This window comes from Spermophilus citellus (assembly GCF_964194105.1).
Source record: "Spermophilus citellus genome assembly, chromosome: 6".
NCBI lineage: Eukaryota > Metazoa > Chordata > Mammalia > Rodentia > Sciuridae > Spermophilus > Spermophilus citellus.
In genome coordinates this window covers 31,932,120-31,955,654 of record NC_138187.1, presented here as the reverse complement: position 1 = coordinate 31,955,654, position 23,535 = coordinate 31,932,120, and the positions used below count along the sequence as shown (strand labels likewise).

At 39.3% G+C, this 23,535-nt stretch overlaps 2 protein-coding genes across 2 annotated transcripts in view; one reads left to right on the top strand and one right to left on the bottom strand.

Annotated features, from left to right (window-relative positions):
* Positions 1-494: 494 nt before the first annotated feature.
* LOC308651938 (olfactory receptor 2AE1-like) lies at positions 495-1,433 on the top strand (the record flags this gene model as incomplete). Its single annotated transcript, XM_081299526.1, has 1 exon — positions 495-1,433. One exon carries the CDS (start codon positions 495-497, stop codon positions 1,431-1,433), a length of 939 nt encoding a protein of 312 aa, XP_081155652.1.
* A 5,256-nt stretch (positions 1,434-6,689) lies between these two features.
* Positions 6,690-23,535, bottom strand: part of LOC308651215 (cytochrome P450 3A21-like) — a gene marked incomplete at both ends in the record, with an annotated part of 29,603 nt that continues 12,757 nt past the window's right edge. The window contains 8 exons of the mRNA XM_081298168.1: positions 6,690-6,701; positions 9,851-10,011; positions 12,777-12,843; positions 15,631-15,736; positions 17,098-17,186; positions 17,630-17,743; positions 21,618-21,717; positions 23,307-23,359. Coding sequence (XP_081154294.1) covers positions 6,690-6,701; positions 9,851-10,011; positions 12,777-12,843; positions 15,631-15,736; positions 17,098-17,186; positions 17,630-17,743; positions 21,618-21,717; positions 23,307-23,359 — 702 coding nt within the window. The remainder of the gene's footprint in view (positions 6,702-9,850; positions 10,012-12,776; positions 12,844-15,630; positions 15,737-17,097; positions 17,187-17,629; positions 17,744-21,617; positions 21,718-23,306; positions 23,360-23,535) is intronic.

Genomic DNA, 23,535 nt, shown 5'->3' with positions numbered 1-23,535 from the left:
AACATGACAGCAGTATACCAACTCCTTAACCAGCTTCCACAAAGAAATAAGGCCAAAGTTCTGTAATGCAACCATTAACAATTACATGCATAACTAGAAACATCTTAGTGGTTCAGCTGCTCTTGTTATAAGCTGCCTGGTAAAATAAGAAACATAATCCAAAAACCTTACAAACACAGACACACACTAACACAAATCATACACATGATTACATACACATAGGCCTATATTTAGTAAGAAGAGTCATAAATTTTGGCCCTTAATAGAGTCTTGGAATTTCAAGTGACCATGATCATAATGACAAATTTTCGGGTTGTCTTATTTTGGAAAAAAATGAATTTCAATAATTTCAGTTTCTGGATACTTACAAATAGAGACTCTTCACAAATATTTTCTTGGATCAAGGGAGATTATCACCCTGTACACAGGATCCCATATTCCTGGCATCACACTTTGTCTCCACTCCCTGTTTCCCCAAGGACTTTGAAGGGACCATGTGGCTGAGGAATCAGACGTCTCTGGCAGACTTCATCCTTGAAGGGCTCTTCGACGACTCCCCGACCCACCTTATCCTATTCTGCCTGACCATGGTGGTCTACCTTGTTGCACTGAGTGGTAACACCCTCACCATCCTCCTCATCTGTGTGGATCGTGGGCTTCACACCCCCATGTACTTCCTGCTCAGCCAGCTCTCCTTCATGGACCTGATGCACGTCTGCACAACCATCCCCAAGATGGCTACCAACTACCTGTCTGGCAGGAAGTCCATCTCCTTCCTAGGCTGTGCCACCCAGCACTTCCTCTATTTGTCTCTGGGTGGCGCTGAGTGTCTTCTGCTAGCTCTCATGTCCTATGACAGGTATGTTGCCATCTGTCATCCTCTGCGTTACACTGTGCTCATGAGCAGGAAGGTGGCACTGATGATGGCCCTCACCTCATGGTTGGGGGCATCTCTGAACTCCCTAATTCACACAGTCATCTTGATGCACTTTCCCTTCTGTGGATCTCGGAAAATATACCACTTCTATTGTGAGTATCCAGCTGTTGTGAAGTTGGTATGTGTTGATGTCACCGTCTATGAGACCACAGTGTATATCTGTAGCATCGTGCTTCTCCTCCTCCCCATCATCCTGGTTTCTACATCCTATGGCTTCATCCTGCACAGTGTCATTGAGATGCGTTCAGCTGGGAGTAAGAGAAATGCTTTTGCCACTTGTAGCTCCCACTTCATTGTGGTCTCTCTCTGGTTTGGTGCCTGCATCTTCTCATACATGTGGCCCAGGTCCCAGCGCACTCCACTGCAAGACAAAGTTGGTTCTGTGTTCTATAGCATCATTACTCCCACTCTGAATCCTCTGATTTTTACTCTCCGGAATAAAGATGTAGCTAAGGCTCTGAGGAGAGTGTTGAGGAGAGGTATTATCACCCAATGACTACACCTTTAGTTGGCCCAAGTATAGAGTGTTATTATGGGTAAACCTCTAAGAATTTTCAAGAATCCAGATCCATGACGTACTTTGACTATCCCAAGAATAAAGTGGTTTACGTATGCCTTCACTATTTTAACTGAGTTGCAGGAATTCAAGTAGCATTGTGTATGTGTCTATAATCTTTCAGAGTATTATGGAAAAACCTTTCCCATTTAAAGTAGACATATGAAGTTCAGTGATACTCTAAAAATATTAAGATAAACATATAAAGACCTTTCCTATCATTATTTTTATTGATAATACATATGTAAATCATGACAGCAAAGACTATTTAGGGAGTATAAAATTAGAATGTGTTGATTAATATTAGAAACCTGTAAAGTAAAGCGTGTTTTGAAAGACAGAGTTCATGATAAAATATTTGTACTCAGATCTTTTGAGTTACTGAATCAGTGTTTAAGAATATATAAGGGTGGGATCCAACATGGCCGCCGGAGAGGAAGCAGCGATTCCAATGTCTCTACATTAACGGGATCAGAAAGACCCATTGGAACAGCGGCAGTCTACCTACTGAGGAACTTCTAGCAAAATTTCGTTAAGAGGGGACCTGCCAGGAATTGGTAGGTTTATTAGAAGTGTCAATTTGTCCCAGACAAGTGGATCTTGGCCGGCCAGGCGGACGCGGAGGTCCAGTCCCGCAGCCACCAGCCGCTTCTGCAAGCGGCCGGCGACCCAGAGCGGTGCGGCCCGCCCGAACCCGCAGACGGCACCCGCCATCCCGCCATCCCGGGGAGGCCCTGCTCTCACTCTGCGAACGGCCACCACGCCTGCCAGGCTCGTAGCCACGCAGCTGCAGCTGCCCGGCTCTATAGGCGGCCCCCCGGCGGGTGCAGAGGTACAATCCCGCGGCCACCAGCCGCTTCAGAAAGCGGCCCGCGGCCCCGAGTGGCGCGGCCCGCCCGAACCCGCAGACGGCACCCGCCATCCCGCCATCCTGGGAGGCCCCACTGTCACTCAGCGAACGGCCACCCCCGCCCGCCCAGATCTTAGCCACGCGGCCGCAGCTGCCCGGCTCTACAGGCAGCCCCCAGCGGCCCTGCGCAGCGAGAAGTGTCCCTGCCTGGCCCAGCAGACAGCCCGTGCCCTCCCGGCTCTACTAACAGCCCCGCCCATCCAGCAAACGGCTCCCCCCCCCCCGAGACAGCGTGAAGGGAATCTAACCAACCATTTACGAAATAGCGAACTGGGAACTAAAACCAGAGATTGTGTCAGACCAGAGACAAGCCAGTTGCACCCCTCCCTTCGGACACTCCGGCAAGCAGCCAGGGGCCCGCCATAGCAGAGAGGGGAAGTCACCAAAGTTCGGCCAAAGAGAGTCCTTCCCAGTGGAATCTACTTTAGCAGGTGTGTGACTCCCACCCATACCAGATACAAACAACAGGGAAACTTCAAAATCTCTCCGTGGGCGTGACCGTAAGGGCCAAAGGACTCTCGACCCCCAACTCCCCCTACTGCCAGTGACGGGGGCGTGATTGTAGGGGCAGAGGGAAGCAGAGAAGACTCCCCATCCCCAAATCCCCCAACCGCGAACTGAGAGGGTGTGACGGTAGGGGCGGAAGGAAACAGAGGACACTCCAGACCCCCAACTCCTCCTACCGCCAGCAGTGTGGTTGTGACTGTAGGGGCTGAGGGAAGTAGAGGGGATCCTCGACCCCCAACTCCTATTACCACCAGCAGTGACACCAATGGTCTTAGCTGCCAGATTCCGAAAGTGTGCCCACCAAAGGGGTCCAGAAAAATTAAACAATTGACTCCCAGACCACAGCTCCACAGCACTGGGGCTTAGATGAATGACAGCGAGAGTGCTCAGTAGTTAGGGAAATAGAGCACTCGGTGGGACTGAAAGTGTAACCAAATCCTTGGGGAACTGCCTCCGGTGAGCAGGACCTGGCTGGCTGGCAGAAGGAAGGGGAGGAGGGGCCGTAGAAGTGAAACGGCTCTGGACCAACAGGATTGAGAGACTCCCAGGAACTGCCTTACAGGGATTGCTGTTGAAACATTGAGGGCAAAACTCAGCCCGGAGGGCACAGCTTTGCCTACGGGAAGAGAAGAAAATGGATCTCTAAGACCTAATTTTATTTCCTATTTCATTTAAATTTTTCTCTACCTTTTCCCACTCTCTCTCCCCTTCCAAGTTTTACTGCTCTTTCCATTCTCCTCTATGCTATCTATCTCCCTCTCCTTCTTTCTTTTCAAGAGCACCTACCTTCCACTTCCCCCTAACTTTCATCCCAAGCATTACGTCCTCCATTTCGAGTAACTGTCTAAATACAAATAGGTGTGTGCCCTCCCCCCGTGCCTGCAAGGTAGCCGGACCTGCAACCCACCAGCAGGTCAGGCCCAGCACCCTGGGATTGGCAGAGCCGCCTCACGCGCCTGCAAGGTAGGCGCACCTGCTACCAGCCAGCAGAACAGGCCCAGCAGCCTGCTGATGTGGTAGGCACAGTGCCCCAATTGTAGGAGGAGCAGAGCCCCTGCCCGTGCCTGCGTGGGAGACTTTGCAACTATACAAGAGTAATACAAATATATAGGGGGAAATTCAATAACACAACAGTCTCAGTAAGCAGAAAGAAATGCGAACAGTATGAAGAGACAAAGAAAGAAAGGACCACAAGCAATGCAGGTCAACTCAACGTTAGAAGAGGTAATATCTGCAGCAGATGGAATGTCAGATAAAGAATTCAGGAGATACATGCTTCAGATGATCTGGAGTCTCAAGGAAGACATTAGACAGCAAAATCAGACAATGAAAGATCTCTTCAACAATGAAATACATAAACAAATCCAGGAAGCAAAAGATCAACTAACCAGGGAGATAGAGGTTATAAAAAACAAACAAACAGAAATCCTAGAAAGGCAGGAAGCAATAAACCAACTTAAAAATTCAATTGAGAATAACTACCAGCAGAGTAGAACACTTAGAAGATAGAACATCAGACAATGAAGACAAAGTATTTCAACTTGAAAAGAACATAGACAGCTCAGGAAGACTGTTAAGAAACCATGAGCAGAACATCCAAGAAATATGGGATAACATTAAAAGACCAAACTTAAGAGTCATTGGGATACAGGAAGGCACAGAGCTCCAAACCAAAGGAATGAGCAATCTACTCAATGAAATAATTCGAGAAAACTTCCCAGACTTGAAGAACGAGACAGAATCCCAAATCCTAGAAGCCTACAGGACGCCAAATGTGCATAATCATAAGAGATCCACACCTAGACACATTATAATGAAGATGCCCAACATACAGAATAAGGAGAGAATTTTAAAAGCTACAAGAGAAAGGAAGCAGATTACATTTAGGGGTAAACCAATCAGGATAACAGCTGATCTCTCAACCCAGACTTTGAAAGCTAGAAGATCCTGGAATAACATATTTCAAACTCTGAAAGAAAATGGGTTCCAACCAAGAATTGTGTATCCAGCAAAATTAAGCTTCAAGATGGAAGATGAAATAAAAACCTTCCACGATAAACAAAAGTTAAAAGAATTTGCAGCTAGAAAACCATCTCTCCAAAAAATCCTCAGCAAAACATTACAGGAAGAGGAAATGGAAAATAACAATGAAAACCAACAGTGGGAGGTAGGACAGTAAAGGGGGGAAAATAATCAAAGAGTAAAACAAACCATATTCAGTAACATAAATAAACAAATATGGCTGGAAGGATAACCCATATCTCAATAATAACCCTAACTGTTAATGGCTTAAACTCACCAATTAAGAGACACAAGCTAGTAGAATGGATCACAAAACATGACCCAACAATATGCTGCCTACAGGAGACGCATTTGATAGGAAAAGACATACATAGACTGAAGGTGAAAGGTTGGGAAAAATCATATCACTCATATGGACTTTGGAAACAAGTAGGAGTGTCCATACTCATATCAAATAAAATAGATTTCAAGCCAAAGTTAATCAAAAGGGATAAAGAGGGACACTACATACTGCTCAAGGGAACCATACACCAACAAGACATAACAATTATAAATATATATGCCCCAAACAATGGTGCAGCTATGTTCATCAAACAAACTCTTCTCAAGTTCAAGAGTCTAATAGACCACCATACAATAATCATGGCTGACTTCAACACACCTCTCTGACCACTGGACAGATCTTCCAAACAAAAGTTAAATAAGGAAACTATAGAACTCAATAACACAATTAACAACCTAGACTTAATTGACATATATAGAATATACCACCCAACATCAAGCAGTTACACTTTTTTCTCAGCAGCACATGGATCCTTCTCAAAAACAGATCATATATTATGTCACAGGGCAACTCTTAGACAATATAAAGGAGTAGAAATAATACCATGCATCTTATCTGACCATAATGGAATGAAACTGAAAATCAACGATAAAAGAAGGAAGGAAAAATCATGCATCACTTGGAGAATGAACAATAGGTTACTGAATGATCAATGGGTTATAGAAGACATCAAGGAGGAAATTAAAAAATTCTTAGAGATAAATGAAAACACAGACACAACATATCGGAATCTATGGGACACATTGAAAGCAGTTCTAAGTGGAAAATTCATTGCATGGAGTTCATTCCTTAAAAAAAGAAAAAAACCAACAAATAAATGATCTCATACTTCATCTCAAAATCCTAGAAAAAGAAGAGCAAAATAACAGCAAAAGAAGTAGAAGGCAAGAAAGAATTAAAATCAGAGCTGAAATTAATGAAATCGAAACAAAAGAAACAATTGAAAAAATTGATAAAACTAAAAGTTGGTTCTTTTAAAAAATAAATAAGATCGACAGACCCTTAGCCATGCTAACGAAGAGAAGAAGAGAGAGAACTCAAATTACTAGCATACAGGATGAAAAAGGCAATATCACAACAGACACTTCAGAAATACAGCAGATAATCAGAAATTACTTTGAATCCTTATACTCCAATAAAATAGAAGATAGTGAAGGCATCGATAAATTTCTTAAGTCATATGATCTGCCCAGATTGAGTCAGGAAGATATAGACAGCCTAAACAGACCAATAACAATAGAAGAAATAGAAGAAACCATCAAAAGACTACCAACTAAGAAAAGCCCAGGACCGGACGGGTATACAGCAGAGTTTTACAAAACCTTTAAAGAGGAACTAACACCAATACTTTTCAAGCTATTTCAGGAAATAGAAAAAGAGGGAGAACTTTCAAAGACATTGTACGATGCCAACATCACCCTGATACCTAAACCAGACAGAGACACTTCAAAGAAAGAAAACTACAGACCAATATCTCTAATGAACCTAGATGCAAAAATCCTCAATAAAACTCTGGCGAATCGGATTCAAAATCGTATCAAAAAAATTATACACCATGATCAAGTAGGATTCATCCCTGGGATGCAAGGCTGGTTCAATATACGGAAATCAATAAATGTTATTCACCACATCAATAGACTTAAAAATAAGAACCATATGATCATCTCGATAGATGCAGAAAAAGCATTCGACAAAGTACAGCATCCCTTTATGTTCAAAACTCTAGAAAAATTAGGGATAACAGGATCATACCTCAACATTGTTAAAGCAATCTATGATAAGCCACAGGCCAGCATCATTCTGAATGGAGAAAAATTGAAGGCATTCCCTCTAAGATCTGGTACAAGACAGGGATGCCCTCTCTCACCACTTCTGTTCAACATAGTTCTCGAAACACTGGCCAGAGCAATCAGACAGACGAAAGAAATTAAAGGCATAAAAATAGGAAAAGAAGAACTTAAATTATCACTATTTGCAGACGATATGATTCTATACCTAACAGACCCAAAAGGGTCTACAAAGAAACTATTAGAGTTAATAAATGAATTCAGCAAAGTGGCAGGATATAAAATCAACACACATAAATCAAATGCATTCCTGTATATCAGTGACAAATCCTCTGAAACGGAAATGAGGACAACTACTCCATTCACAATATCCCCGCAAAAAATAAAATACCTGGGAATCAACCTAACAAAAGAGGTGAAAGACCTATACAATGAAAACTACAGAACCCTAAAAAGAGACATAGAAGAAGACCTCAGAAGATGGAAAAATATACCCTGTTCATGGATAGGCAGAACTAACATCATCAAAATGGCGATATTACCAAAAGTTCTCTATAAGTTCAATGCTATCCCAATCAAAATCCCAACAGCATTTCTTGTAGAAATAGATAAAACAATCAGGAAATTCATATGGAATAATAATAAAAGACCCAGAATAGCAAAAACCATGCTAAGCAGGAAGTGTGAATCAGGCGGTATAGCGATTCCAGACTTCAAACTATACTACAGAGCAATAGTAACAAAAACAGCATGGTACTGGTACCAAAACAGGCGAGTGGACCAATGGTACAGAATAGAAGACACAGTAACCAATCCACAAAACTACAACTATCTTATATTTGATAAAGGGGCTAAAAGCATGCAATGGAGGAAGGATAGCATCTTCAACAAATGGTGCTGGGAAAACTGGAAAGCCACTTGCATCAAAATGAAACTGAATCCCTTTCTCTCGCCATGCACAAAACTTAACTCAAAATGGATCAAGGAGCTCGATATTAAATCAGAGACACAGCGTCTGATAGAAGAAAAAGTCGGCTATTATCTACATACCGTGGGGGCAGGCTCCAAATTCCTCAATAGGACACCTATAGCGCAAGAGTTAACAACCAGAATCAACAAATGGGACTTACTCAAACTAAAAAGTTTTCTCTCAACAAAAGAAACAATAAGAGAGATAAACAGGGAGCCTACATCCTGGGAACAAATCTTTACCCCACACACTTCAGATAGAGCCCTAATATCCAGAGTATACAAAGAACTCAAAAAATTAGATAATAAGATAACAAATAACCCAATCAACAAATGGGCCAAGGACCTGAACAGACACTTCTCAGAGGAGGACATACAATCAATTAACAAGTACATGAAAAAATGCTCAACATCGCTAGCAGTCAGAGAAATGCAAATCAAAACCACCCTAAGATACCATCTCACTCCAGTAAGATTGGCAGCCATTAAGAAGTCCAACAACAACAAGTGCTGGCGAGGATGCGGGGAATTGGGTACACTTGTTCATTGTTGGTGGGACTGCAAAATGGTGCAGCCATTTTGGAAAGCAGTATGGAGATTTCTTGGAAAGCTGGGAATGGAACCACCATTTGACCCAGCTATTCCCCTTCTCGGTCTATTCCCTAAAGACCTAACAAGAGCATGCTACAGGGACACTGCTACATCAATGTTCACAGCAGCACAATTCACGATAGCAAGATTGTGGAACCAACCTAGAAGCCCTTCAATAGATGAATGGATTAAAAAAATGTGGCATTTGTACACAATGTAGTATTACTCTGCAGTAAGAAATGACAAAAAACCATAGAATTTGGAGGGAAATGGATGGCATTAGAGCAGATTATGCTAAGTGAAGCTAGCCAGTCCTTAAAAAACAAATGCCAAATGTCTTCTTTGATATAAGGGGAGTAACCAAGGACAGGGTAGAGACGAAGAGCTGGAGAAGAAGATTAACATTTAACAGGGATGATAGGTGGGAGGGAAAGGGAGAGTCAAGGGAAATTGCATGGAATTGGAAGGTGAGCCTCAGGGTTATACACAATTACATATAAGAGGAAAGGAGGAGTAGGAGAGAAATTATATAAGTGTAAGAAACGATTTACAGTAGAGAGGGTGGAGAGAGAGAAGGGGAGGGGAGGGGAGGGGAGGGGGGATAGTGGAGAATGGGATAGACAGCAGAATACATCAGTCACTAGAAAGGCAATTTGTAAATCAATGGAAATGTAACTGATGTGACACAGCAATCTGTATACGGGGTAAAGGTGGGAGTTCATAATCCACTTGAATCATTCTGTGAAATATGGTATATTAAGAACTATGTAATGTTTTGAACAACCAACAATAAAATAATAAAAAAAAAGATTTGGAAATGACTTAAAACTGTGTTGACACAGTACACTGATGTTTTCAGAGCTCCTCAAATAACTCATATTGGTAAAATACCATAGCATTTACAAAGTATTTAATAATCATCATGATTTTAGAACTGCCCAATGGCACACTGAGATGCCCAGAGATTTTTTTTAAAGAGAGAGTGAGAGAGGAGAGAGAGTGAGAGAGAGAGAGAGAGAGAGAGAGAGAGAGAGAGAGAGAATTTTTTTAATATTTATTTATTTTTTTTAGTTCTCAGCAGACACAACATCTTTGTTGGTATGTGGTGCTGAGGATCGAACCCGGGGCGCAGGCACGCCAGGCGAGCACGCTACCGCTTGAGCCACATCCCCAGCCCGATGCCCAGAGATTTTACCTCTCCTCTCCCCTCCAGCTGCCATTCACTCACCTTATTGGGCAAAGTCTCATCAATCTCCTGCTGAAGCTTCTTCTGGACATCAGGGTGAGTGGCCAGTAGATACATAATAAATGAAAGAGTGCTGCTAGTGGTTTCATAGCCAGCCAAGATAAAGATAACAGACTGGGCTGCAATCTCCAGATCAGATAGACCTAAAAGGAGAGGAAAGACAATTTAGTCTAAGCAGGTCCATGCACACTTTACAGTTAACATGAAGATAAATCAGAATGATGATCCAAAATCCCATGAGGAAAAACTGGAAGAACAATTCATAATGTTCCTCATTCTGCCACCCCCTCACCATGAACAGAACTGGGTGATTTCAAGGGACAGTATGGATGTCAAACAAACAGTATTTTTCAAATGTGCCTTGCATATCATGAAAGTTGTTTAGCTATAAATAGTGGGTAGCACTCTTCCCCTGGGGGAAAAAAAAAACTTACTCTATCTAGAATGTAGGTTGAAGAACCTTGAAAGCATTTGCAATACTGGCATCTTTGCAGGGAAAATAAAGGCCATCATTGACAAAACTATACTAAGCCACAGAGAAATTTTTCTACACAAACTGTGGTCCATGGACCAGCAGCATCAACAGCTTCAAGGAGCTTATTAGAAACACAGAGTTTCAAGCTTTGCTCTAGAGCTACCAAATTGAAATCTGAACTTTCATGAGATGTGGTCAACTCTGTTCACAAACTAGCCTAAGAATCATCAGGTAATAGAAGACCTGGGGCACCAGTCTTCAAAATGGATGATCTCAGGGTGTGCAGAAACTATACAGAGAAAAAAAAAACAGAATAGTAGTGATTAACCAGAGTCTAATGAGTGGTATTAAAATCACACAAGAAAGAATGTGTTGATACAGGGCATTAGGCAGAAGCCATAGGACGATGGGGTTCAGTGAGTGGAATTAACATTGCTTATCAATCTTGGGCTGAATGTCATCTTTCCTAGTACACATCTTCTCTATTTGCTGAACTTCATAATCATCAAACAGCCTTTGTGATAGAAGGTGTTGTTTCTCTTGACTTTTCTCCTGAAAAGTCACATTCAAGTGTTCATCTCATTGATTTGAGAAATGATTAGGATTTGTTGATACTCGAATACCTGAAAGAAACATGGTATACATTCCAACCATGTAATTCATAACAAAAAAATAATGCAAAATGAGTGTGAGAAAGATCTACATGGAATTCTAGCTTACAGAAGCTTTCTATGATGCTATTGTGGGAAAACTCAAACCGAGTTTTCCCCACTACTGGCATAAACCCAATGATACTGAAATGAAATTGGATTATAAACTTAAGTTACAACTGTTCAGTACACTCTGGTAGCCACTAACCATATGTGTCTATCTAAATTTAAATTTTCATGAATTAAATCTAAATAACAATAGAAAGTACACTTCTTCAGTAACATTACCAACATGCCAAAAGCTCCGTAGCCACGTGTCCAGTGCTTGCTGTATGAACACTACATATATTTAGTACTTCATTCACCACAGAAAGTTGTAGTGGAATCAGGGAGAGGATTACTGTTTCAACCATGTATATGGACTCACATAGAAATATTTATATTGCTCAGTCTGCACTAATATATTTTATTTTCATATCTCTGTTCAGAGAAACGATCTAGAAGAAACTACAGTAGTAATGGTCACATTACACTTCCAGATTTTGGTGTCTAATACCGTCTCTCACTTAAAGGAGCCATGGCTTCTAGAAAAAAATGGGTGTTTCCAGGCCTGATCAGAGGAAATAGACAAGGAACCTAGAGTTTCTTGCACCAGAAAGCAAGAATGTTCTCCCAAAACAATATGAGAAAACATATGCAATACTGTGTATGTTTCTACAATGTGGATATATATCATTATATAGGTATCAAAACTGATAGAATGTACAAACTCAAGAACCCTTATGTTAACCTATGAACTTAGGGGTAAGGTGACTTATCTGTGATGGTTCATTGATTATGGCAAATATATCATTTTGGTGAGGGATGTTTGTAATGGGGGAAACATATGAATTTAGAGAAAAAAATGGATATGGGCAATCTCTATGCCTTCTTCTCAGTTTTGTTATGAAACTAAAACTGCTATAAAATATAGTCAATTTTAACAATCAAAATATAAGATGAGGAAGAGGAGAGGGAGGAGGAACAGAAGGAGAAGGGAGAAGTTGTTAAAAGACTTAAGCCCAAGAGAATTTGACCATCAAAATAAAAAATGATAGCAAGAGAATAAATTCATAGTATATAACATCATACTGACATAAATAAGAATGGAATTCTCTTACAATCTAATGCCAACTCATAAATGTACGGTAGATGATAGAATGATAAAGACAGCAGTTTGTAAACATCATAATTCAAATGCTTTCTATCAAAAATCATCCATGTATAATAATACTAGTTGGTGAAAGTATGCAGAGGAATAGGATGTTTACACAGTATAGGAGATTTCCCCCACAACATTCTTATGAATTACATGGGAAAAGTTAATCTTTATATCAGATGAAGGTAGTGAACACATTTTCACCCAGTACTGCCATTGACTCTCACCACTACTGGGACAGCGAACCTCCTGATTGGATGTACAAATGCAAATATCCAGGCAGAGGTTCTGATTCAGTGCATCTGAATGAGGCTGCAAATCAGCATTTGTTCTGATGTGGATGGTAAAAAGAAAACAGACTAACTTCATGACTGAAATGCTTTCTCCTAGTTTCCCTTCAATTTTTGAGCCTTGTTACACCTGTATGATTCTAGACAGTACATGTGGGCACCATTTGCAATATCCAAATGTGTATCTTCCTGCAATTTGGTGGAAATCTATTTTCTCTAGAAAACGTGTATATTTTCAGGATAATTTGCTTATTTGAATTTCCCTGTCAATGGACCATGAAACATTCTTGGTTACCTTGGTAGGGCTCCTTGTCTTGGGAATTCTGGGAATCAATCATTAACTGGAGAAAATCAATGCGGTGCTGGAAGCAGAAATGGAAATGGAAATGACAAAATCAGTCATAAAGTCAGAGGTAAATCTGGAATGTAGCATTTCACGTCCCTCCTTAGAGTATGGCTCCTTTAAGTCCAGAAGTCTGGCTAGGGTTGCACAACCCACCAGTGAACAAAACATGCATGTATAAACCATGGAGAACAGGATATTTTCCTGAGAGAAATCCAGCTATGGTGTCCAATATCTGTTGGTCTTTGCTCTCCCTAATGCTGGGTTTGTCTCCTTCTCCTGTCACACCTTCTTGCCCAGGAAGTGGTCCTGGACTTCAATTCTTTTAGTTTGCCTTAATTCTTATTCAATGGCCACACTGAGTACACTTGGTAGTTTCAAAGATGACTACTAGCTTTTGTTTGTGTATCATCAAATTCTCCACCCATTAGGTACATGATTCAATCTTCAGTGACACTTGGGGACGGCTGTCCTGCCTCCCTGATCTGGAGACATTCTTGTGCTGACCTCCAGGCAAACCAGAAGGCAAAGCTGGGTTAGCATATCACCTTGATGGTCACTGAAGAGCACGGCCTGATTGTGGACAGGAAAAGACTCAGATTTAACATACACATACTTCACCAGGTGCCCAATAGGACCTTCCTTTGAAGAATGTGCCAACTAAGATATAAAGGGCTTGGAATTGTAATGATTGTTCACCAGTCTAAGATTTGGGGAATACTTTTTAACAGTAAAATCATTTTGAAATAGGATTTTTATTTTGACAGTTTACTGAATGGGAGGGAAATGATAAGGTTTTTATTTGAATGATATTTCTTTCAAGACATAACATCATGTCTATTATTGTATCAAACATTGTCAATCTTACTCATTATCAGTTTGCCTTTTTTAAATTTGATCTTCATTCTAACCAAAATGTAAAAATTCTCCGGTGCAAATCTTAAAGTATTCCATCAACTTTAAAAAATGTACAGAGAGGGACTGGGGAATGAAGCTCAGTGATTCAGTATTTGCCTAGCATATATGAGGCCTTGGATTCAATCCCCAGCACCACTTACAAAATTACATGTACATTTGTATATGCACAAGTCAGATGTACACAGCAAATAAATGATCAGAAAGCGAACATTGTCATGTCACCACCACCAGGTTTTACCTGGGCAACCTTAATATCACAGCTAAACTACAATTTTTAGTAGTAAACCATAAAAAGTATGTAAGTCCATATGGTTTCAATCAATTCTTATATTTGATACTTAAAGCACAAACAATAAAAGGAAATGACATAAATCATATATGATTTAAATGTTAAGTTTCCAAGATCTGTTGAGTTTCTAACATTTATATAAATGGCATCAAATTGCATGCATCTACTGTCAATTGCTTTTCTTTTGTGAACACTACAGCTTTGAGATTAATACATTTTAAGATTTTGAAATCCAGCTCATTCATTTTAATGGTTGGGATATGTAGTACCTCCCATGATAGGAATAAACCGCAAAAAACTAAAAACTTTGTGCTTCAAAGGACACTATCAAGAAAGTAAAAAGATATTTATAGAATAGGAAAAAACATGTTGCAAATAATAATCTGATAAGAAACTGTGTAAGGAATACATGAAGAAGTATTTTTTCAATTAAATTATTTAAAAATTCTTTTTTCTTTTATTTTTAATTTGTTCCAATTAGTTATACATGACAGTAGAATGCATTTTGACACATTGTACACAAATGGAGCACAAGATTTCCTTCCTCTGGTTGTATGGTACAGACTCACACCAGTAAAATTCTTAAGCATCAAAACAAAAAGACAAATGCTTCAGGTAATTGTGGGCAAAAGATATGGATAGACATTCTTTAAAATAATGAATCTGAATTATCTTTCCTATGTACATAGGTGAACCCCTCATAGTGAATCTCCACATCATGTACCTCCACAAGCCTGGCATCCTAATTAGAATAAGGTATACTTTATATTTTTATAAATATGTCATGCATATCTAAAAAGAACAAATAAAAAAGTGATTAACATTACTTGTTATCAGTAACCAACAGGAAAATGCAAATCAAAACCACATAAGTTGCCATCTCACATCCACTACAATGTCTAAAATAAGAGATGGAAACAGGAAGTGTTAGAAAATAAGTGAAGTAATTGGAACCCTCATACACTTTTGGTAAGAATATTAAATGGTACAGCTATTATGGAAAACACTGACAGAAGGCAGCAATTTCACTCCTGAGTATACACTCAGATGAAATTGAAAACTAGAGTTCACAAACAAGTTTCACACTAATGTTCATAATGGCACCATTCATAATAGCCAAAAGGTTGAAATAACATAAATGTCTATCAACTGATGAAAGGATAACTAAATTGTAGTATATCTATACAATGGAATATTATTTGGCCATAAACATGAAATACTGATATATATTTCGCTTGGAAACAAAATGCTAAATGATATCACTTTGCATCACCAAAGACCACATATTCCATGTCTCCATTTTTATAATGTATACATCATATGCAAAGCTAAAGAAATAGAAAATACAGTAGTGTTTGTTTAGGGTAAATGACTTTGAAAGCTGACAGTTAAAAGATAATGAGCTTTCTGAGTTTTGACAGTGGTGAGGGCTGCACATATCATTTATCATGCTAAAAATTATGGAATTTTACATTTTAAGGAATCATATAGTATGTAAATAATATCTTAATGAAGTTGTTATTTTAAAAGAAAAAAAGAAACGGTGACCCACATACTAATTATAAGAAAAATTGGATGGAAGACATCTGAACCAAGGGCCTTCTTGGCTTTTTTCACAAATGGATCTTGTGGATTGTTGAGGGAATTGACATTAACTCCAAAAGATGTGCTCACGATCACGTCCATGTTGTAGCTCCCCAAAACTCTGAGTAGAGAAAGAAATGTAAAATTTTAATCTGCACTGCTTTACTCTCCTACGACACATGCTGGAAGAAGTGTTATGAGCACATTCACACACTGTCAAAAATATCTGTTGATCAAATGACTAGTCCATGCTCCTATCAAATGCCATGAGGCAGCTTCCCCTGTGCCAAGGGAGTTAGGGACACTAGGGTAGTGAGCTCAAGGAGTTCAGTCACAGAGAGACAGACACCCATAATCAGATAAATTACATCAGTGAGTGGAGTGTAGATGATAAAAGATGATTAAGTATGGAGCTTCAGCAGGACCAGGGTGTTATAATTGACTCCTGCTAGGGGATCCAAGATAGGTGACTTTGACCTAGGTCCTGCCTAAGCACAGTCTGTGCCCAGAGCTGATTCCTCTCTAGCACATCACATAAAAGCAACACCCTGTTCTGAGAGGCAGAAACATTGCCCCCCCTTCTCTGCACCCACTGCTACAGCTCCTGAGAGGTCCTGCACTCCAGGACCCAAAGTGGCCCCAAGGGCAGAATCTTGCAAAAGGGAATGAGTAAGAATATCCTCAGTTAAAACATTGAAAATTTCCTCAAAATGTACTTGGATGAGCTCACAACTTGGGGAACACATTCTCTCAGATTTCCCAAGACAGTATCAGTGGTTGTTCATGGGTCAAAATAACCCATTTTATACAACAAATGATATGGTAGTTGTAATCCATATCCTTTCAGGACCTTATCTCTGTTGAGACTGGAGGAAGAAGTGGTGAGAGTATTTCATATTTTGTATTTTGCTGATATTCTCAGTGCAATCATGAAGAGATTTGTTGTTCCATAGCCTGCATTGTATCTTTCTTTTTAAAATATTTTTAAATAATTTTTTTTTAGTTGTAGAGGACAGCATGCCTTGATTTTATCAGTTTATTTTTATGTGGTGCTGAGGATCAAACTCAGTGCTTACACATGCTGGGCAAGTGCTCTGCCACTGAGCTACAACCCTAGCCCTGTGTTATATCTTTCTATCCCTGCTCAATAGGTACCAGAAACTTCCCCCCATCCAACATTCCCTAGGCTCTACCCTCAACTTCTGTGTGATCACATTCTTCGTTGGAAAACGAGTTTTGACTTACATAATATCCACATTGACGATCAAGCAGATAAACTAATTCTGTTTTTGCACACAGATGTCCCAGCACCCTGCCTCATCCTGGGAGCCTCTCCTCCTTGGGTGGCCCATTGTGGTTGTGACAGCTCACACTTACTTTTGTCTGGTCACGGAGGAGGTCAACAGTGGTAATTTCAGTTCCCTGGCAGGCTGCTGGAAGGTCTTAAAACAGCTCAGAACCCCAGAGCTGCCTGCTACTTACTCTCTCACAGTGACAGGCTCGCCTTTCTTCACTTCCTGGCTCAGGTACTTCACCAATGCCTCTCCATATTGGTTAATGATGGGGATCATCTAAGCACAAACACAACTCCACCCACAGTTAGAGGAGAATCGAGTCCCCGAGGCTCTGGTTTTCCCAGGATTATAAAGTATGAGATATTTATAATGAATCAAATAATATCTCTTCTAGAACATAAAGACAAAAGGTGATTTTAAATTTTTAATTAGTTCTTTTTATTTATACATAACAATGTTTCCTTTTGAAATAATTATAAAAGGATGGAAAAATAATTTGTTCTAACTCAGTCCCAATCCTTCCCCTTTCTCTCCTCTCTTTCTTCCCTCTGTTCCCTTCCTTCTACTCTATTGATCTTTCTGATATTTACTTTTAGTTTTTTTTTTAATTAGGAATTTCAAACTTAGTGGAATATTCTTTGGAAAACGATGATGTTCTCACGTATCCCATCCCCAAATCCTTACTTAAGTTTCTAACTAAAGTCCTCTTAGTTTATTACCTCCTTGAGTTTCCCACTGGAGAACACTGGCGACAGCAAGACTCGAAGTCTCTTCCACTCTTCATCCCTTGCTGCAAAGAGAGATTTTTGCACAAATCCCAATGGCAAAACTACCTGAAGTTCACAAAGAAAAAGACATTTTGTATGAGGTATGTTTTGGAAGTCTCCACATTGTAGAGAACTTGTTAAACAGGCATCGGTTTTTTTTAATCAATTATTTACTGAGTGTCTACTAGGGGGCAGGCCCTGTGCTAGATGCTCCATAAACTTTTATCCCAAATTCCTCTTCTCTTGTGAGGGTAGAGGGTGTACCCAGCCACCAGATGCGTGTTCAGTATTTATATTACAGCTGCTGTGTAAATACAAAGGCCCCTCATGGTAGGTAAACTGTTCTCCCAGGGGACAGAGAGCATTATGACCTAGGGCATCCTATACAGGCAGCACAGGAAAAAACTGATTGATGACAGTCATCCAGATAACCTTGGAAAACTAGGTTGCCCAGACCAGTTATGCTTTCCCATATATGTACAGCATGAATATCTTGCAAGGGATGCCAGGATATAGCCACTTAAAAATAGTAGCTAATAACTTAAAAGATTAGGAACTTCTTCTCAATTCTGAAAAAATAATGCAATTATATGGAAGTACTTTTTTTGAGTCATCCCCCACTACACACACATGGAGGGACAGAAGGAAAAGGAAAGATAATTATGTTTCCCAGCTTGAGACTGGCCTGTCAATCCAACCTGCTCAAAGCTGTCATTCAGCTTCCAATACTGTGTTTTGTTTATAAAGGTATACATCCAGTGCTCATTCATGATGAAAGCTCAAAACACTAGGAAGAAAAAAAAAACTTCTTCAATCTGAAAGAGACTCTATATACTAAAAAACCCAACACCAACAACAAAGACCTTCAGCTAACATAACATTTACTGGTGAAATGGTGAATCTATTCTCCTAAGATCAGTAACAATTTAAAGTTTTCTACTTTTATCATTCTTATCCAATATTACCATACTGTAAATCCTTACTGGAGCAATGGGACAATGTTTTTAAAAAGGCATGTAAATTGGAAATGAAAGAACCTGAAGTGACCCTGTCTTCAGGGGACAAAATTATCAATGTGGAAAATCTCAAAGAATATTTTAAAACTTCTAGAACTAATAAATAGTTTCACCAAGGTTGTAAGATACAGTATTAACATGCAAAAACAAGCTACATTTCTATACAACAACAAGGGAAATGTGAAAAAAAACATTAAAAATACAATACTATTCACTGTCACTCCAAAGAAAATGAAACACATTAGGAACAGATATAAAAACAAGTACAGGATTGCTATGCTGGAAACTATAAAATGTTGATCAAAGATATTAAAGAAAATCTCAAGAAATGGAGAAGCATAACATGGATTGAAAGATTCAACCCAGAAAAGATACAGATTTTCTCCAAATTAATCTATAGATTTGATTGAATTCTTATAAAAATCTCACCAAGTGGGTTTTTGCAGACAAGCTTATTCTGAATTTGTATGAAAAATTAAAGGACCAACATAAATAAAATGGGAGGGCTGGGGATGTGGCTCAAGTGGTAGCATGCTCGCCTGGCATGTGTGTGGCCCAGGTTCAATTCTCAGCACCACATACAAACAAAGATGTTGTGTCTGCCGAAAACTAAAAAAAAAAAAAATATTAAAAAATCTCTCTCTCTCTCTCTCTCTCTCTCTCTCTCTCTCTCTCTCTCAAAAATAAATAAATAAATAAATAAATAAAGTGGGAGTGAAACAGACAAACTGAGTCAGTCTTAGCAGGTTAACAAACATAACAGAAAATTAGGAGTTGAACAGTATGATAGTCTCTAATGCTAACTTAACACACCAGGAGACAGGAGTTTGAGAAGTCAGCTCAGCATTCTGAGGCTATGAAGTCATCAGAAAAACCAACAACCAGAGGCAAAGACCAGGTCATTACAATAAAACCCACTGAGAGAGGCCACTAGTCTGCCCTGTTCTTTTAATAATACTAAGGACTCCCCCAGATGAGGTGTCACATCTTTTTGAACTAAGGGGCAAATGCATGCATAGAAAAGTTAAGATGGTAACTTCTTGGTTAAAATATATATAGTTGTAGATGGACACAATATCTTTATTTTATTTTATTTTATTTTGTTTTTTATGTGGTGCAGGGGACTGAACCCAGCACTTTACACATGTTATGCAAGCACTCTACCACTGAGCCACACAACCCTGGCCCCAAGATGATAACATATTTTTTCCTTTGCTTTATTAACATAGTCACCATCCCCCAAGGTAGGTACTTAAAATGGTAATGAGACTCATTGCAAGAAAATACACAATGGAGAGAAGAGCACAGACACAACTAAAATAAAACAGAGTGAGAAATAGACACACCCTATCAGCCCAAATGGATGCTTGACAATGGTGAAAACAGAATGATCAGAGGGAGGACAGTCTTTCTAAAGATGGGACTGAAACAACTGGACAGCCACAGGCCAAAAAAATAAGACAACAACAACAAATGAACCCTCACCATGTTTTACAATGAGCATGACATAGATCATAGGTTTTTATGTAAATTGTAAAGTCTATAACTTTTAGGAGAGAAACAAGAACAGTCAGAGGCAAAGCTTTTCATGAATTAGCCTCCCCCATAAAAGACAATACTTGCTCTTATGGAGACCCTGTTAAGAGGAAAAGACAAGTGACCCATCAGGACTTTAAAAGACTAGCAAGAGGGAGCCTTGGGGATCACTATATCCCAAGAAAGCTGATGATTATATGGATTTATCCACAGCAGCAATTTTGCCCAAATGAACATAGGCACACATGTACACGGGCACATAAAACTGGTGAAATCTAAATAAGTTCTGTGGATTGTATCAATGTCAATTTCTGGTTATTCTAGTAACAGGAATAGACTACATTCATAGATAAGTAATATGATATTCAAAGCATGTCAATTGGGAAAAACAGAAGAAAAGTTATATGAAACTTCCCTGAACAGTTTTGGAGCAAATTTCTGTGAAGCTGTGATTACTCCAAGACACAAATTTAATCAATAAATATTTGTATTTTTTAAAATGACCTGAGCATACACTTCACAGAAAATGACATACACTCAATCAACAAATATATGAAAAACTATTCATCATCTCTAGTAATCAGAGAAATGCAAATCAAAACCACTATCATGTCACTCCAGTCAGAATGGCAATTATTATGAAGATAAACAACAATGAATGTTGGGAGAAAAAGGCACAGTCATACATTGTTGGTGGGATTGCAAATTGGTGCAGCCAATATGGAAAGTAGTATGGAGATTCCTTGGAAATCTTGAAATGGAACCATCATTTGACCCAGTTATCCCTCTCCTTGGTCTATACCCAAAGGACTTAAAATCAGCATACTACAGGGACACAGCCACATCAGTGTTTATAGCAGCACAATTCACAATAGCTAAACTGTAGAACCAACCTAGATGCTCTTCAGTGGATGAATGGATAAAAAAGGGGGGGAATATATACACAATGGAATTTTACTCCACAATAAAAGAGAATGAAATCATGGCATTTGTAGGTAAATGGATAGCATTGGAGAAGATAATGCTAAGTGAAGCTAACCAATCCCCCCAAAAACAAATGCTCCAATGTTTTCTCTGATATAAGGAAGCTGTTTCATAGTGGGTTAGGGAAGTGGAGCATGGGAGGAATGGATGAACTCTAGATAGGGCAGAGGGGTTGCAGGGAAAGGAAAGGGGCGGGGTTAGCAAAAATGATGCAATGTGATACACATCATTATCCAAAGTACATGTATGAAGACATGAATTGGTGTCAACATACTTTATATACAACCATAGATATGAAAAATTGTGTTACATATGTGTAATAAGAAGTGTAATGCATTCTGCTGTCATTTATTTTTTAAAACAATCAATAAAAAAAAGAAATTAAAAAAAAAATGAATGCTTACCGGCCGATTTGTAAAAACAGAATAATGTTCTTTCACCAGCACTGTTTTGATCATCTCTGGATCCGTAATAACCAACACAGGCTGTTGACCATCATACAATCTGTGTTGGGAAAGAAGAGCTCATTAAACCTACTAAGCCATATTCTTCAGTTAGAGCAACACCCAGGAATCCAAACTGATATTCCATAATCCATATGCCTGACTGTAGAATGCACAGTGACACTAGATACAAGTTCAAGTTAGGTGATGACACACAAGAAGATTCTGGCCATATAAAATGAAGGTCATGTAACTGAAGCAGGGAAGAGATATTTAAAGATGAAAAAACTCTTTATAAGAAGAGCCTGGTCGGAGATGTCTAAATGGTGCGTACATGTTTTCTACCTCATTCTCCAATAATTTTGTATTTAAAAATATTTTATAATCTGTGCAGTTTTAATCTGCACTTCTCTAATTGCGAGATATGTTGAACATTTTTTCATATATTCATTGGTAATTTGTATTTCTTCTTTTGAGAAGGGTCTGCTCAGTTCTTTTGCCCATTTATTGATTGGGTTATTTGATTTTTTGGTGTTAAGCTTATTAATACTGTGAATATTAATACCATAAATGAAGTGCAGGGGGCAAAGATTTTATCCACTTCTGAAGGTTCTCTTTTTATGCTTTAATTGTTTTTTCTGGTGTGAAAGTATATTAAATTAGAGAAAAATAGACAAGTAAATTATTAAGTTCTTACAAGTGCTTAAGATACAAGAGATGGCTGGGGTTGTATCAGTGGGGACTCAGCCCTGTGTGCTCTTTCCACTCAACAACATGGCCTTTATGAGCCATGCCAGTTAGGTAGGATGATGTAGCCAGCTCTGCTGTTTTGAGGACTTGATGAGAGAAGATGAAGAGGGAGGAAGAGGCAAAGCCATCTCCCACTTGCTTATAGAACACAAGAACTACAATAATACCTCTGGAGCTGCTTTCATCAAGCATTATTAAGAAAATGGCTACTGAAATTAGCTGATTTCACCCTAGCAGATTATGAAGTACATAAGCCCATGGGAACACAGTGGTTTAAAATGTACTGGCCATCCATTCTTCAAAGTCAGTAGAATGAGGTAGGCAGAGAAATCCCTGTGTATACTTCTAGTGAAAACTCCTAATTGACAGGGAAAAACAAATGAAATCCCCAAGACTTCACACTTGCAGAGAAAGTTAAAATAAAAGAAAGCAGACGTCAAATCATTTCCCAATCTGTTCATCTCTTTCTCAGCTTTTCTTTCAAAAGTACATAATAACCCCAAAATTTATATAAAGGTCACTTTTATTCAATGTGGCAATCTTGAAAGGAGATTAAGCCATGCATGGTGAACATTTTAGGAAGGTCTGACTTAATGCCTCCTATGCAATATTAAAGGCTCCTAATGAAGACAAAATGGAAAAGGGAGTAGAGGCTGTGCACTGGAGAGAAGGTGAGGCCAAGAGTTTTTGGGTCATCAGAGACTGAGAAAAGTCAAAAGTATCACATTCTTGGCCATGAACCTTGACACTTGGTGAAATATGGGACTCTTGGCAGGAGGAGGAGCCTATAAAAGCTTTATGTAATTAATTCCCAGTAATAGCTCTGGGCTGGCATTGTTCTCTTGCCCTGGAGTGCCTCATCCAACAAGTCTACCCAAGAGAACTTTCCAAAATACTCACCCCCACATTTTCCCATACTTTTCATGACATTGGACGTCATACTGCCAAAAACCCTGGGTGGAGAAAGAAGAGAATTTATATTGTTATTTTGAAAATATTGAACCCTGCTTCTAATTCAGGAACCAATGATTAGAATCCCTTGAAATCAGACTGGAATATGGTCCATCACTGGCAGTTAGAGGGAAGCTCTTATTCTAAGACATCCAAAGGCAAAGAAGAGAAAATAAAT